We start from the raw sequence: 16,730 nt of genomic DNA, 5'->3' as shown, positions 1-16,730 counted from the left end.
CCACAAGATTTAATCATTGCGCAATGCTCTCCCTGCTGTTACTCATTTCATTCATTTATTCATTCAGGGAATGAGGAGCTACTCCATCCCCACCATGACACTGAGCGCTTGGGTAACAATCTTTAGCATCGATGAGCTACCAGTGTGGATGGACAGGTAAAAAAGAAGTCAGCGTATTCTTATAGATATTAAAATGGAAATAAATATTGCAGTCTACAAAGCCCTTCAGATATTTTTGCTGCATACCTCTACAGACTATCTTTTCTTGGCATCACAGGACAACCATCAGAGGAATTCCTAAGCAATGTCGAACCCTATATATATTTAATTTCCTTTATCTCCCAGGTTTCAGCTCAGAAGTCATTTTCAAGGATTTTTTTAAATGATACCTTTGAAGTGACACCCTCAACGCACCCCCCAGCCAAATCTCCACACATAAAACTAGGAAAATGTCCCTTTGGGAGCTCCCATAGCTCCCTCTGTATAACTATCTTAGCACATTCATTCACTTAAATACTTACTGAGTGCCCCTGTGTATTAGGTACTAGTGATAACAGCAGAGAATAAGCCAATAAAGGTCCTTGCCCTCCTTTCCAATGGAAACAGAGAGCCACTGAGAAAGTACTTACAATGATTTTCTGTTAATTCATAAGTCTCCCCATCTAAGAGTCTAAATTCCTTGTTTTAACAAATGATTTTATTCATTTTTATAGTCCCAGAACTTAGCACAGCACTTGGCACAACATTCTCCTCAGACTATTAGATGGATGAGCGGAGAAAAATGCAAACAAGATTAATGCATGTTAGTACAATGACCTCAAAAATTGTGAGTACAAGTTAGAGAAAACCTCTTATAAGGTATACCAAACCCAAGCAGAAATAATTTTATATATCTATATGCGTTTTAAAGAGTGTAATATTCCATTGAGTGCAAAAGTATTTTTAATATTAAACTGATAAAACGTATATATCCTAAGAGTCAAAATCCAATCAAATGATTTACCTGATGAGAAGTTTCCGATTTTTGTGAGTAGATAGGCAATATATGTAACTTGAATCCAATACCTTGCTTCAGCTTTTGTAGCCAAGACGAAGTGACTAGAGAAAGAGAGTAGAAATGATAGCTGGGACAGAGAGATGAATCATTCTGGATATCTATTTCCAGGTATCAGGACCTGCCAAAATCTCTGCTGTAATCTCCATTTACTGGAATGGTACCTGGCCTTTTTAGTGTGTATGCATCTTTTAACTCCAGGACTTTTTACAATTAAGAATTTTAAAATGAGGTATTTTGTTATGGCACCCTAGCAAAGTAATACACTCCCTATAGCAATAGTTTAGAGTTTTATTCTCCTAGAAATTCCTCCAGATAGAAGTGTGAGCCCAGGGAAATGGAGGCTTCAACCTTCTAAACCTGTGTTCTAGAGAAGTCCATCATTTCCTTTCAGAGAACTTGCCCTCTGCTTGTAAGGAGCAACTCTAACCATGTGACCTCATCTCTCTGGCCACAGCTATTTAAAACAAGATACATATCCCAGATTTTATGGCAATTTGGAATTATGTCATGGAAACTTTGTTGGTTAACTGTGAGTAAAAGAACTGAGGGGTCATATAGACTAAAAGACTAAGACCTCTCAGGTGGAGGCTATAGGCAAGTAGGTAAGTACTGTAATTAGAAAAGAAACAGAGAGCATTTTGTTTCCCCAAGGGGCTCAGCTATTTTGCCAATAAATGGGTTTGTGAGATTCTCTTTTTAATTGGGTTCTTTTACTGGGATTCTTACAGCTAAAGAACCTTCCTTTGATCAGTCAGAGTTCAAGACAGGATACAAAAATCACTCTACCCCTTTAGGTCAGAAAGGTATTTATTACAGGGAATTGGACACCTACAAAATATTTGCAATGTATAAAGGAGTCGGCTCTAAGTTGAGCATCAGACTGACTCCCACATTCATACGGGGCCCAATCTGAGAGGAGAGGTACCTCTGATGTTGCCACTGGAAGTGTTAAGTTCAAGAATGCACTGCCTCAGCTACTACAATACGGTGATCTTGGAAGCCAACATCAGAAAACCTCTGCCACAGAGCCAGCAATTACCTCTGAACACTCTCAGACCTGGTAACCCAGAGCTGAATCACTACTGCAGAAAATCTCACCTTCCCCAAACCATCAGAAAAATAGCCCCAAGTGGGTAGAAACATGGCCTCTGCTTTGGTTCAGTTTTCCACATTTTGGTGAATACATTTAACTGGAAGAAATAATTTGCATCCAGAACTGTGATTGCAAGAAAGTCTGGGTAACATCAATTTTAGTTCTGCAGACTTTTTTTTTAAAATATATTTTATTGATTTTTTTACAGAGAGGAAGGGAGAGGGATAGAGAGTTAGAAACATCCATGAGAGAGAAACATCGATCAGCTGCCTCCTGCACACCCCCTACTGGGGATGTTGCCCACAACCAAGGTACATGCCCTTGACCGGAATCGAACCTGGGACCTTTCAGTCCGCAGGCCGATGCTCTATCCACTGAGCCAAGCCAGTTAGGGCAGTTCTGCAGACTTTATACAAGATGGCATACTAGAAGAAGGAGAGAATGGGGCTCGAGCAAGAAAATCCAAAGTAGTCAACACTATTCTCATCAATCTCACCTATCCAAGTTGGGTCAAGTTCTTCAGAAATAGAGCCTGCGGCAAGGATTCTTGATTTATTAGGAGAGTGCTTTCTGGAGAAAGGGAGTGAAGGATGCAGAACTGGCTAGGAACACAAGGACACAAGAATGAGACTCAGTTGATCCCACAACATTCACCCGCAGTGTTAACCAAAAAGGCAGTTTTTGTGCCCCTGTGCTATTGGACCAGATCTTTAGGGGAAGGAAAGCAGCAGAGCCTCATCAGTGGGATGGCTCCTGTTTTGGCCAAGGACAATTCTCCGGTTTTGGAATTGCTATTTAACACTCACAGCAGCTAGACTAGAGATGCACTAGCTTAGAAAATGGGTTTGAGCAGGCCACAAACAGAATTCACTATAGTCTACCTTTGCTTAGATCACTTACTTTTCACATTAAGTTACTCTATCCAAGCACAGTTTCTCAATAATTTGTCTTAGTCAAAATTTCTGGGAAATTTCATAAGAGGAGGGTAATGGGATGAATTACAGACCCTACTGCTACAGCTGGTCCCAAGGCTATAACTGATACTCATTATCTCCCTCCTCCACCACACTTTCTGTTTTCCCCTCCACTTGAAATATCACTTCTGCTGCTGTAGGTGGTTTGACTGATGGATTGGCCCAGGCACTCATCACTGAGAGGTTTGAGTCCCTGATTATCACACTCTTATCAGGCTGTAGTTGCTGTATTTGCCAGTTTTTAGTTACAATCAGGCATGGAAATACCAAGAAATGCCTATGGTGAATCTCCTGAGTGCAAAGCATATTCCTCTCTGCCTCCATTACGTCGCAGCCCCGCCTCCTTCTGATACTTTGCTATTTTACTAGAAGAGACATCAGAGCAGATATGGCAAGTCCAAATGAATGTCAATGTCAGTGGAAAGGAAGCAAATATTAATGAGTACCCACCATGTTCCAGACAATATACCAACTGTTTCCCTAGCAGCCAGAGGGCACAGATGCAGTAGGAACTCAGTAAATATTGTCATATAAATAACAGAGCAGGATGGAGCAGAAGACAGGTGAAAGGAAATAATTTCCATGTAAGAAATATCTTGCTGAGCCCGGCCAGCATGGCTCAGTGGTTGAGCATCGACCTATGAACCAGGAGGTCACAGTTTGATTTCCAGTCAGGGCACATGCCTAGGTTGCGGGCTCAATCCCCAGTGTGGGGCATACAGGAGGCAATATCATTGATGTTTCTATCTCTCTCTCCCTCTCCCTTCCTCTCTGAAATAAAAAAATAGAAAACAAAACAAAATCCTGCTGAAAACTGTCTTTTTTAAATATGAAAGATGTTATATCTGGGAGAGACTGCGAAAAACTAGGTTCAGAGCAGGGAGAATAGGAGACAAGAACATCAAACTGGAAGTGCTAGAAACTAATTTCAGTAAGCATTGTTTATAATTTAGAATACATATACCAGAGAGAAAGCATGCACAGTAGTTCCCAGGCTAGGCCCAAAATTCACATTTAATTTGTAGTGGATCTCAATTATTTACCGTCCAAATAGGGGTTTTATTTCCTGGGATCACATCTGCCTACTATAAAGAAAGTATTGCAGCTTGGCCAGTGTGGCTCCTTGGTTGAACACTGACCTATGAATCAGGCGGTCACAGTTCGATTCCCCGTCAGGGCACATGCCTGGGTTGCAGGCTCAATTCCCAGGAGAGAAATGCAGAAGGCAGCTGTTCGATGATTCTTATCATTGATGTTTCTGTCTCTCTCTCCCTCACCCTTCCTCTCTGAAATCAATAAAAAAATATTTTTTAAAAAGAAAGTATTTTGGGGAGGAATTAGGAGGAGAAAAGGGAGTAGAAGAAGAGGAGCATTTTCTGACAGTCACTTAGAAATAAAGTTTTTAATCTACAAATTGATTGTGTTTGAAAGTTTATAAATTGCTCATCAGAACTCACTTCATGAAGAAAAGTATATGTGTTGGTTTAGTTTCTAACTAGCCCACAGGGTTTAAGTAGTAATTTGGTTGAAATTAATTTATTTTTATTTTATTTTATTCCCTTCTGTCCTTGCCCTGTAGGTTTATCCTTTTCTTTTTTTCAGTTTCTTCTTTTGCTATCTGTGTGATCTTGAGCAAATTACTTAATCCGTATATGCTTCATTTTCCTAACCTGTAACATGAGGATATAACCGCAGTACCTACCTAATTTTGAGGATTAAATGAGTTAATACCTTGCACATAGAAAATATTCAATAAATAATATTGATTATTGTCATTCCTACTATCATATTATTATTATGTGTCTTAGGTTGGCTCTTCCCCACCCCCTCAAAGGCAGAACCTTAGACTAGAAGTCATGTGAAAATGATTTATTTAGGAAGTGCTCCCAGAAAAAACCAGGAAGGGAGTGAGAGGGAAGAAAAGAAGCCCAAGTAAGGGTACAAAATCCAATTTGACCTAAATTCAGAGGGGACATAGGAGACAGTGTAGGTCGCTCCGGTGCTGCCCCAAGCAAAGGCCATAGAGCAGGAGAATTGACACTTGTACCCACAGTCATTAAGTTAAAGTGGGGTGGCTTAATTCCCAGGTAGTACTTCAGCTTTCTATGTAAAAAGGGGTTCTGGTAGCTTAAGGTAATAGTCCCACAAAGAGGTAATCTGCAGGGATAGGGGTCAGCGCACTGACTTGGCATCTGCTCACTACACCATCATCATCACCATCACCATCACCATCACCATCTCCCATAAAACACACAATAATACATAGTGTGAAAGGTATTGTGTTAGGTTCTGAGGATAAAAGAGCCATAAAAAATAATGTTGAATGTAAACTGTAATTGAAAAAAAATATTTTTAATAAAAAAATAAACAAGTTACATTGCAGTTCACCAAAGAGGGGTTGCTGGACAACACTGGGGTGAACTTAATGGACTGATCAAAATTTTCAGAAGACTAGCTTAAGGATAAATAACTTTTTCAAATAAAAGAGCATTTAAAAAAATTTTAAGCTGTAAAAAACAGTCTCTGGCCTTCTACACCTTAGAATCCTGTTGAAGAGACAGGATAAACACACAAAGGTAAAAGAAGTATGCTAAGTGCCAAATAAGTGTAAACAAGGCATTACTGCGGGAGTATATCTGCACTGAGTGATCAGGAAAGATCCCAGAAGTGCCCGAATTGGATCTCAAAGAGTGGGTAAGATTTAGATAAGTAAAGAAGAAAAGGGAGTGTCGATGGGAAAATGAGCAGAATGATGAATGTTTTAGGGAGGATCAATAAACTTGCTGTAGTGTGGTGGTTCTCTACCTTGATGCTCATTAGAATTACCAGGGAGCTTTAAAAATCCCAATGTCCGGCAGTAGCCCAGGTCAGTTACATCAGAATTGCTGGAGTGAGTCCCAGATATTTCCAATGGGCACCCAAGGTTGAGAACCACTGTTTTATTGAATATGAAGCAGCTTATGAGAAACTGGTTAGGATATTAGAGATACAGAAGATTGTGGAAAAGTTAGCTATGTGGAACTAGTTATTTTAATTTAATCCTAATGTTTCTATTGCAAGCTGCCTTAAAATATTTTCATAAGTTAGGCTAAAGTAAATAGAGCCTGGAATATTAGATGAAGTAGTTTGAACTGTATGCTATAGGCAATGAAAGGTCACATAGGGTCCTTGAAGATTTTTGAGCAGAGGAATAATGTAAATAAAACAACATGTTAACATTTAAACAGGATGTAGGGTTTCAGAGCAGAAAGGACAATATCTAATGGAACTTGACCTTGGCTGGTAGGGGAGAAGGGCTACTAAGGGAGAGAAAAATCCCAGAGGTTCTGGGCATGGAGTTGCATGGAAACAAATAGCCTTGGGTATTAAGTGTCAGGTGGTGGTAGAGGTGACCTCACCATGTTTATGTGTGATAGAGAGCTATGTGGCTCACAGGAGACCCATGTTTGTACAGGAACCAGCCAGCAGAGACTTGGCTTTTCTGGTGATTGGGCCTGAGCAACTGAATCCAGCTAGCTGGAAGGTATAACATACTGGAATAAGTCAGAGTAATATATTAAGTCTTGAAAAAGTAAACACAAAAGTAAACTGTGTTCATATAGATTACTTGCTACACTATTGTGTAGCGAAACATTTTAAACTGAAAAATAGAAAGTAATATGCTTATGCAAGAAAAAAAGATATTCAATGATGGTAAAAAGGACAAGATTATATAGTTCTGTGTATCAATTTAAAAATACTTTAAATTCTTAATACTTATAGACCATGAGAGCAGAATTCATCAACAACTATTGTGAGAGGTTTCCAGTTAGGGATGACCTTATCACTCATAGTAATGGAAATCTATTAGCTAAGAAAAGGAGAAATCATTTTTAACCTGCTACTTGTATTATTGTTCAGCTGTCTGTTTTACTTAGAATGTATTTGATGGAAAGGCCTTGCTACCACATACAAATATTGAGAAAGCAAGGAATTAGGCAGGCATTTATTTTATAAATAATCTTGCAAAAAATTTAAATTGAAAAAAATTTAAGCTCATGTTACAATATAAAAGGGAAAATCCTGTTCTCCCTTTCTTCTTTACCAGCTTAAATGTCATAATCTGTCATTTTAACTACTCTACTGCCAATAATCCTGACTCTCCCCCTACTCCCCACCCCCTTATTGTCATCATACGCACCTGGTGAGGCCCTAACCTTGGATGAATCTAACATCTGTCTTTGCCTTGGCTTCCACCTGGGCTGTTGAGTGCTGGTGATGAAAATCTCACAGTAGACAGATGAATATTGCTATAAATGCAAGGCCGCACCTACAAATGGGCCCTTGACATTGGCTACAAGTCCTACCATGAGATCCTACCAGTTCTCATTCCTATTCTGCCCAGAGATTGTTATAATGTGCAGTCTTTTCAGATATGCAATCACTGCTTTTTTTTTTTTTTTACCTTCCACCTCATCTCTTCATCATAGCAGGTGAACTTTTTTTTGCCTTCTAGAGAAAACCAAAGCCATCTGAAAAGGAACTGCTTCAACTTTCACCAAATCTACAGATTCATATGTATCTATACTTAGGTGGATTTAAAAACATGATCACAATATTTTACACTTCCTACTATCAAGACAGAGTCTACTTACCCACTCTTTCAATCTGGGCTGCTCTTGTGTCTTGCTTTAACCAAGAGAAAGTGATATTGTGTGAGTTCCAGAGTCCAGGTCTCAAGAGACCTTAAGCTTTCACCTTTGCCCTCTTAGAGCACACCTTCATGGTGTATTTAAGTTTGAGCTTGACTGCTGAATAGGAAATACCATGTGGAGAGGCCCAGCAAAGAGCCAGGACCAAGGCTACGGACATAGACATAAGGTCATCTTAGACCCTCCAGCTCCTGTTTAGCCACTGCCTGCAGCCACATGACTAACTTCAGGTGAGATCAACAGAACCACTCAGTTAAGCCCAGCCAACCTATGGAATTGTAAGAACTAATAATTCATTGTTTTATGGCCTACCTTTCAGAGTTGATCGTATGGCAGTAATAGATGTATATGTGATAATGATTCTTATCCTTCCCACCTTTTAACCACAAAGAGATGCTTAAGCATAGGCCTTCCACCTATACTCTGACCCATTCTAACTTGCTATTTTAGGAGTACAGCACTACATGTTATCCTTAATATCTCCCTTGCAACTGGTTCCATCTAATCAGCAATGAAATATCTCCAGTCTCTTCTGACTAATAAAGTTTCTTTCAATCCCATGTTCACTTCCAGCTATAGGCCTGATGCTATACTAGTAAGGCCCTATCCTTCATTTCTCCTTCACAGCTAACATCATAAATGAGAACAATAGCTACTAGTAACATGTACTTACCATATGCTAGGCACAATTCAAAATACTTTACATATATTACTAATGCCCTTAACTATCACAACAACCCCATGAGATAGTTACTCCTACTATTCCAATTTTACAGATGAGGAAAATGAGGCACCAGAGAGTAAAGCAGCTTGCTCCATTGCAGATTTGGGTACAGAAGCCAGACTGCATGGCTACAGAGTCAGTTCTCTTAACCATTCTGCTATAAATGTATCTAACACTCATTGTCCCATTTAGTTAATTAACACTTACCCTTCAATCCAACGCAGACTGACTTCAACCCCTATCTCACCACTAAAACTACTTTTACAGTGGTGTCAAAAATGCCTTGTATATGGATGAATCGTGTGTTCCCAATGGAGTGATATCACCCACAAGGGGTCAAAAATTGGTTCTGAAGGGGCTAAAAATTCTTAGGTATTACAGTGGCTTGTGGCCCTCTAAAATGCCACAGTACATAAACAAATATTCAGTATATCTGCGGTATTAATATTTCATAGGGGTGGACAACTAGGGACAAAAGTTCTAAAAATGATCCCCGGTTTGGGGATCTTTCTCTAGACTCCCATATCTACCTGCCCACTAGTTATGCTCACTTATATTTTTGAGACATCACATGCTTGACATGTCCAAAATGAAACTCTTACTTTTTTCTCCTAAACTTGGTCCTCTCAAGTCTTCCCCATCTCAATAAGTGGCAACATCTTTAGGAGTCCTCTTGACTCCTTCCTTTTCTTTACTTGCCATCCAACTACTAGCAAGTCCCAAATGTATGTCTGTCTATCTATCTATCTATCTATCTATCTATCTATCTATCTATCTATCTATCTAATCTCAGTCTTGCCTCATACAATCCATTCTAAACATTGCAGCCAGCATATTCTTTTTAAAGCTTAAATCATATCTGGTCAGTCCCCCTCCTCACAACCTTTCAATAGCATTTTATTCTAAAAATAAAATCCAATCCTCTTACTATGGTCTAACAGGCCCTATATAATCTGCTTCTGCCAACCTCTTTGTCTTCATGACACACAACTTTCTCTCTTACTCATGTCACTCCTATCATAAAAGCCTTCTTTCTGCTCATTGGTTCCCTGCTTAAGGCCTTTGCACTTATAGTCCATCTGTGGACCACTCTGCTCCTTTACCTTAGCCTGTTTTGCTCCTCATCATTCAGGCCTCAATTTAAGCATCATCACCTCAGAGAGTCCTTGGCCATCCACCCAATCTAAAGTAATCCCCTCCCTGTTCCACTTTCCATCACATTGCCCTGTTCTCTCTCCTTCACAGTGCTCTCACTTCTCCTGCGAGTCCCCTATCTCCATCTTTCCCATCCCTCCAAATGAAGGTGCTCTCTCATCTGACCCCATGACCACATTGTGTTGGTCCAGGATGGACCCTTGACCTAGATGGACCAGAGTCCTTCCTAGAATTTATAGAACTGGAATTGAGAAACACAGTCAATTCTTCTTTAATGACAGGAATTATCTGATATCAAATTGATATCAAATTCAGCAACTGCTAGTGGCCATGTTTCTAGTCATGTGTAGGAAATGACTGTAAGAACAAATGACACATGATGAAGGGGAGAAAGAAAAAGTTATTTTTGGAAGCATTTTTTTTGTTGTTCTGGTTGTTTCTAAGGTCTAAATTACATTCTGGATGCTTATAGAGCTAGTTGAGAAACTTTTTGCAACAATATTTTCTTTGAAAAGTTTAAAAGGCCTGAGTGTTGATTGATTTAACTTATTTTTTTATTGTGTCTAGCACTGCACTCAGATGTAACACTTTTGATGATAAAGATAATGAACATCCCACCTTAGAATGGGAGGTTAGATACTTCACATTTAAAGCACACTTTGATACTGAGATCAATGAATTAAAAGTTGTAGAGACAGCCTGGCCTGTGTCGCTCAGTGGTTGAGCGTCCACCTATGAACCAGGAGGTCATGGTTTGATTCCCAGTCAGGGCACATGCCCAGATTGCAGGCTCAATCCCCAGTAGGGGGCACGCAGGAGGCAGCAGATCAATGATTCTCTCTCATCATTGATGTTTCTCCATTGATATTCCTCTCTCCCTCTTCCTTCCTTTCTGAAATCAATAAAAACATATTTAATAAAAAAAAATTTGTAGCCAAAACCGGTTTGGCTCGGTGGATAGAGCGTCAGCCTGCGGACTGAAAGGTCCCAGGTTCGATTCCGGTCAAGGGCATGTACCTTGGTTGCGGGCATATCACCAGTAGGAGGTGTGCTGGAGGCAGCTGATCGATGTTTCTCTCTCATCGATGTTTCTGACTCTCTATCTCTCTCCCTTCCTCTCTGTAAAAAATCAATAAAATATATTTAAAAAAAAAATTTGTAGAGACAAGACGTAATCAACTCTGAGAAGACCCACTTGGGCCTTCTATCAGGAAGCACTGAATCCTTGTGCACTCTACAAAAAGTACACATTCAGAGGCAAGATGTTAAATGTTTTAAAATGTCAGCCTCCCCTTTATTATTATTAAAGTCCATTTCAACCTTTATAGAAATTAACCTGGTTAAACACATTCTAATTAAATATAATCATGCAAACTATGTGTTGGACACTAGCAGACACAGCGATGAGTAAGTCAGAGCCTCGGTCATTAAGGCTTTTATTAAAGGACTAGAGGCCTGGTGCATGAGTCCTTTAATAAAGGGAGGGTGGAGGGTCCCTCAGCCCGGCCTGCGCTTTCTTGCAGTCCGGAAGCCATCAGTGGGACATCCTTAGCGTGGCTGTGGAGGCCGGAGAGGATCCTGCCACTGCTGCTGTGCTTGCCAGCCATGAGCTGTGAGCCCGGCTTCTGGCTGAGTGGTGCTCCCCCTGTGGGAGCGCACTGACCACCAGGGGACAGCTCCTGCATTGAGCATCTGCCCCCTGGTGTTCAGTGCGCGTCATAGTGACCGGTCATTCTGCCATTTGGTCAATTCGCATATTACCCTTTTATTATATAGGATAGTTTTCTTTAAGTGCATAAAATAAGTGACTAAAAATACAAGGTAAAGGGGATGTTTTTATGTAAGTTGAAAATAAAGGACAAGGGTGCCAGGGATGGGGTAGGAGGTCATGGTAAAGAAAGGTCATATTCAGTTTTATGAACCAAGAAGGGCTTCATAGTCAAGTTAGGCATTTGAGCTGCACCTTAGGGATGGGTAGGAATGCAAAGGTCAGAGATGGTATGAGGAAGCATCCAGCCCAGACAAAGGCATATTTGGCTATGTGACGGACAATGAGCAGCTAATGAAGGCCTGAACTTGTAGGGTTAGCAGTGAAACAACAGAATGTCTGTTTACTGTCATTGCTATTCACAGAATTGCATAGCATGGTATGTTCAGTTTCAGAAATTTTCAATTTGACATGACAGTCGATTATCCCCTTAGTCTGACCAGGTGGCAGATGAAATGCGGGACTGGTGTTTGGAAGCATGTTATGACTGGAGATGTTAAATTTAGAATGTAAATAAAATCACATTTTATGAAAAGACACTTGAAAACTATTTGTGCATTGTTTGGAACATGGACCTATGAAGGTCATAGACTCTATAATGTCACTGGTGCTCATCACGGAGCAAAGAGATTTGTGATATCAGTATGATTGGAGGTTGAAAATTAAACTGAAATGTCCATGTCCTTGATATGTTCAGTTCATTCAAATAACAAGTCTCAGCCCTCATGCTTTGATCTATGGGAAGTCCATTCCTCAAGTTTTTGGAATACTAACATGTTTCATGAGTCCTTCCTAGCTCACTGTTTTGGTTCCACTTCTTACCTTTCATAATTGAATCTCTGGCTGCTGCTCTTTGCTTTCACCATGGAAACATTGATACAGGCTCCTCAGAAAAGACTAGGTTGATAGCGTCAGGATAACATAAGGAAATTACCACGCAGAAAAGAAAAACTTAAAATTGATCTTAGATATTACTGCTCTTAACACATTAGCCAAGCTCCCTTGTAAGGGGCGCCTTAGCTCTCCGTCCTGATGCTGTGTTAAGGGGCCAGCTTACCTCATAATAACATATTTCCCCAACCTGAAGTCCAGACCTCTAACTTTCACCCTAGCTTCAGAGAGGAAAGCAGGCTTTTCTCTTTCTCGATTTAAAGCTGGCTTCCTTTCCTGCCCCAGGATTACTGACAGTAAGAACATTGTTAGTTTGACTATAGGAATCATTTCACTATGTATATATATGTATAGCAAAACATCATATTGTATAATTAACATTCAGAAATGAATGGCATTTTTATACACCAATAATGAACTCTCAGAAAGAGAAACTAAAAAAAAAACAACAACCATTTATCACTGCATTGGAAGAATTAACCATGTTCATTAATATGGAAGAATTAACATCATTAAAATGTCCATACTACCCAAAGCAATCTATAGATTCAATGCAATCCCTATTAAAATACCAATGGTATATTTCACAGATCTAGAACAAATAGTCCAAAAATTTATATGGAACCCAAAAAGATCCTGAATAACCTCAGAAGTCTTGAGAGACAAGAACAAAGTTAGACGGATATCAAACTATACTCTAAAGCCATTATAACTAAAACAGCTTGGTAATAGCACAAGAACAGGCATATACATAAATGGAACAGATCAGAGAACCCAGAAATCAACCTACGCCATTATGGTCAATTGATATTTGACAAAGGAAGCAAGAGCATACAATGGAATAAAGACAGTCTCTTCAAAAAATGGTGTTAGGAAATTTGGACAAGTACATGCAAAAAAAAAAAAAAGAAAGAAAAAAAGAAAAGAAAAGAAAAAAGAAAGAAAAGAAGCTAGACCACAACTTCTACCATACACAAGAATAAATTCAAAATGGATAAAAGACTTAAATGAAAGTTGTGAAATCATAAAAATCTTAGAAGAAAACATACTCAGTAAAATCTCAGACATCTCACATAGCAGTATTTTCACTGATACATCTTCTAGGTCAAGGGAAACAAACAAACAAAAAGTAAACAAATGGGACTATATCAAACTAAAAAAGCTTCTGTACAGAAAAATAAACCATCAACAAAATGAAAAGAGAACCCATTATATGGGAGAATATATTTGCCAATGATACATCTGATAAGGGGTTAATTTCCAAAAAATATAAAGAACTTATACAACTAAACACCAGGAAGACAAACAATCCAATTTAAAACTGGGCAAAGGACCTGAATAGACCCTTCTCCAAAGTGGACATACAGATGGGTAATAGACATATGAAAAAATGTTCAATGTCACTAATCATCAGAGAGATGCAAATTAAAACTATAATGAGTTATCACCTCACCCCTGTCAGAATGGCTAATATCAATAAATCAACAAACAACAAGTGCTGGGGAGGATGTGGAGAAAAGGGAACCCTAGTATACTGCTGGTGGGAATGCAGACTGGTGCAGTCACTGTGGAAAACAGTATGGAGTTTCTTCAAAAAATTAAAACTGGAACTGCCATTTGACCCAGTGATCCCATTTCTGGGAATATATCCTAAGAATCCTGAAACACCAATAAGAAAGAATACATGTACCCCTATGTTCATAGCAGCATTATTTACAGTAGCTAAGATCTAGAAATAGCCCAAGTGTCCATCAGTAGATGAGTGGATAAAAAAGGCAGTGGTACATTCATACAATGGAATACTGTGCAGCTGTAAAAACGAAGGAAGTTTTACCCTTTGAGACAGCATGGATAGACCTGGAGATTATTATGCTAAGTGACATAAGCCAGTCAGAAAAAGACAAGTATCACATGATCTCACTTATATGTGGAATCTAATGAACAAAATAAACTGATGAACAAAATAGGTCCAGAGGCATGGATGCATGGAAAAGATGGACAGATCTCAGATGGGAGAGGGGTAAGGGGTGCGGGAAGAGATTAATCAAAGAACACATATGCATATATGCATAGCCCATGGATATAGATAATAATGTGGTGGAAGCCTGGGGTGGGGTAGGGGCTGGGTGGAAGGGGGCAAAGAGGGGTGATGGATTGGGGACATCTGTAATACTGTCAACAATAGGAAAAAAAACACAAAAAAGAACCATCATGTTGTACATCTTAAATCTATACAATTTTTACTTTTAAAAAACTCAGTTTCTTCAGGGGGAATTCTTACCTTCATCCACAGAATGGATTGAGTCAAAACAGTAGTCAAAAGTACATTTAAGGAAATCTGGGCCCAGTCAGTGTGGCTCAGTGATTGAGCTTTGACCCAGGAACCAAGAGGTCACTGGTTCAATACTGGGTCAGGGCACATGCCTGGGTTTGATCCCCAGTAGAGGTCGTGCAGGAGGCAGATCAATGATGCTCCTCTCTCATTGATGTTTCTATCTCTCTATTCCTCTTCCTTCCTCTCTCTCTAAAAAAAAAAAAAAAAAAAAAAAAAAAAAAAAAAAAAAAAAAAAATCAATAAAAACATATTAAAAAAAAGATGTCTGGGACCTTCAGGGTTTGGGAATATCACATGCAGATGGTGCAGAAGATGGGTGATAGGGTGGGGGCACACAGTGCAGGGCCAAGCCCAGTTCTATGCGTCTTTACAACTTTTCCTCCAGTGTGGTGGCTTGGTTTCTCAAGATCTATGCATAAGTACGTGGACCAAAACCCTACATCCCTCAAGAAACACAAAATGTATTTTTCAGAAAGGGTATATTCTAAATCCATATTTAGGAAAAATGTTATTCTTAATGCAAAGGAAACACTCCTGCTAGACAATTACCCAATTTATATCACTGAATAGAAACATATAACATCTCATTAATGTAAGCTTACTTTTTGTTGGGCACCTACTGTAAGCGAAGGCCTTTTATATCTCCCTTTTGCAAAGAAAGGAACTGAGGGTTACATTGCTAATAAATGCAAAGCAGGATTCACAATCAGGCCCACCTAACCAGTCAGTGTACTTAAACACTAAATAAGATTTCATGTACTAGGTAAAAACAACTTCATTGAAACCAGTGGTGAACTCACTATTTTCTACAAAGAAATTTATGTGAGAACACTTATGAGAATTTTTCATAAAAATTCATACTGATACACATTACAAACATCAGTAAAAGTGAACCACTGACCAGTGTCCACGCTAATCCTAAATAGTGTTACTCATGTGACAGATGACCCTCCAAATGCTTCCCATCCGTTCAGAGGGGACGTTATTTTGAGTATGACCTGCACATCTGCCTGTAAAAACAGCAGTTTGTACCCATGATTACAGCAGTGGATCTAAATCCATGGGAACTAATTTATTAATAATTTTAAGGTAGGGAAGGTTTCAGCTGGAGGAGTCCCGATATGTTGACAATAATCCCTTATTTGGTCTTAACATTCTTAATTAGATGTCTATTTTTTTATTTTATATTAATTTTATATTTGTATTTCTCTTAGAGTTGCTATTGTTTGCAATAATGCTCTCCACTGCCCACAGCACTTATAATCTCTCCCACTTTTAAAACCCCTAACACTTTTTTCACCTTTCCTGTGGTATTCATCAAATTCTGTTTGTCTTTTATTCCGTCTCTCTCGATAAATTATAAATTCCTATAGGAAGTCATATTTGCATCTTCTGTAATACCTATAATGCCTGGATTGTTGTACACAGGAAACATTGTTGAATTAATGAGTAAACGTGTTTATTTCAAAAAGATTCATGTACAGATGATGACAATGATGCCAAAGATTTTTTTTTTCCCCCAAGTGATTGAAACTTATTTCACCTTGGACTACTAATCCCATCATGCAACGCTCCCGATATCCCCACGGTGTGGGGTGGAGTCGTAGGAGGGGTGGCAACAGCAGCGGCCCGTGCATTCTGGGCCTTGTAGTCTCTAGGGTTCTGGCCGCCGTCGGGACGTCCACGTGGTGCGTTTGGCTGCAGCTGTGGTCAGTAGCTACCTTGTTCCCTGCACTCGGTCCCCCGGTGCCCGCTCTGGCGGGGGCAGACTGCCGCGGCGGAGCGGGATGGAGGGAGGGTCGGAGGGAGCCCGAGCCTTCGCGACGTTTTTGCGACAGCCGCGGCCGTGTTCCGAGAGTCCCCTCCCTCCTCCTCTCTCTGAGGAGGCACCGGCTGTTGTGCGGAGCTGCCTTTCTGTTGGAGTGTATGGGAGAGTGAGTGAATGAGTGAGTGCGAGCGTGCGTGTGGGAGCGGGTGAGGCGTGAGTGCGCGTTTGGGAGAAGGAGGACCCGCAGTGGCCGCTCGGCCGCTCCCCGCAGCGG

The 16,730-nt window shown here is 39.9% G+C and overlaps 1 protein-coding gene across 4 annotated transcripts in view; it reads left to right on the top strand.

The window, feature by feature from the left end:
- Positions 1-16,730, top strand: part of CDK8 (cyclin-dependent kinase 8) — a 200,181-nt gene that overhangs the window by 908 nt on the left and 182,543 nt on the right. For all 4 annotated transcript variants that reach the window (XM_014539415.1, XM_005865906.2, XM_014539414.1 and 1 more), the window contains exon 2: positions 68-156. In XM_014539415.1, the coding sequence (XP_014394901.1) occupies positions 68-156 (89 nt within the window). The remainder of the gene's footprint in view (positions 1-67; positions 157-16,730) is intronic.

Source organism: Myotis brandtii, unplaced genomic scaffold (genome assembly GCF_000412655.1).
Source record: "Myotis brandtii unplaced genomic scaffold, ASM41265v1 scaffold216, whole genome shotgun sequence".
Lineage (NCBI taxonomy): Eukaryota > Metazoa > Chordata > Mammalia > Chiroptera > Vespertilionidae > Myotis > Myotis brandtii.
This window is presented reverse-complemented; position numbering and strand designations above follow the sequence as displayed.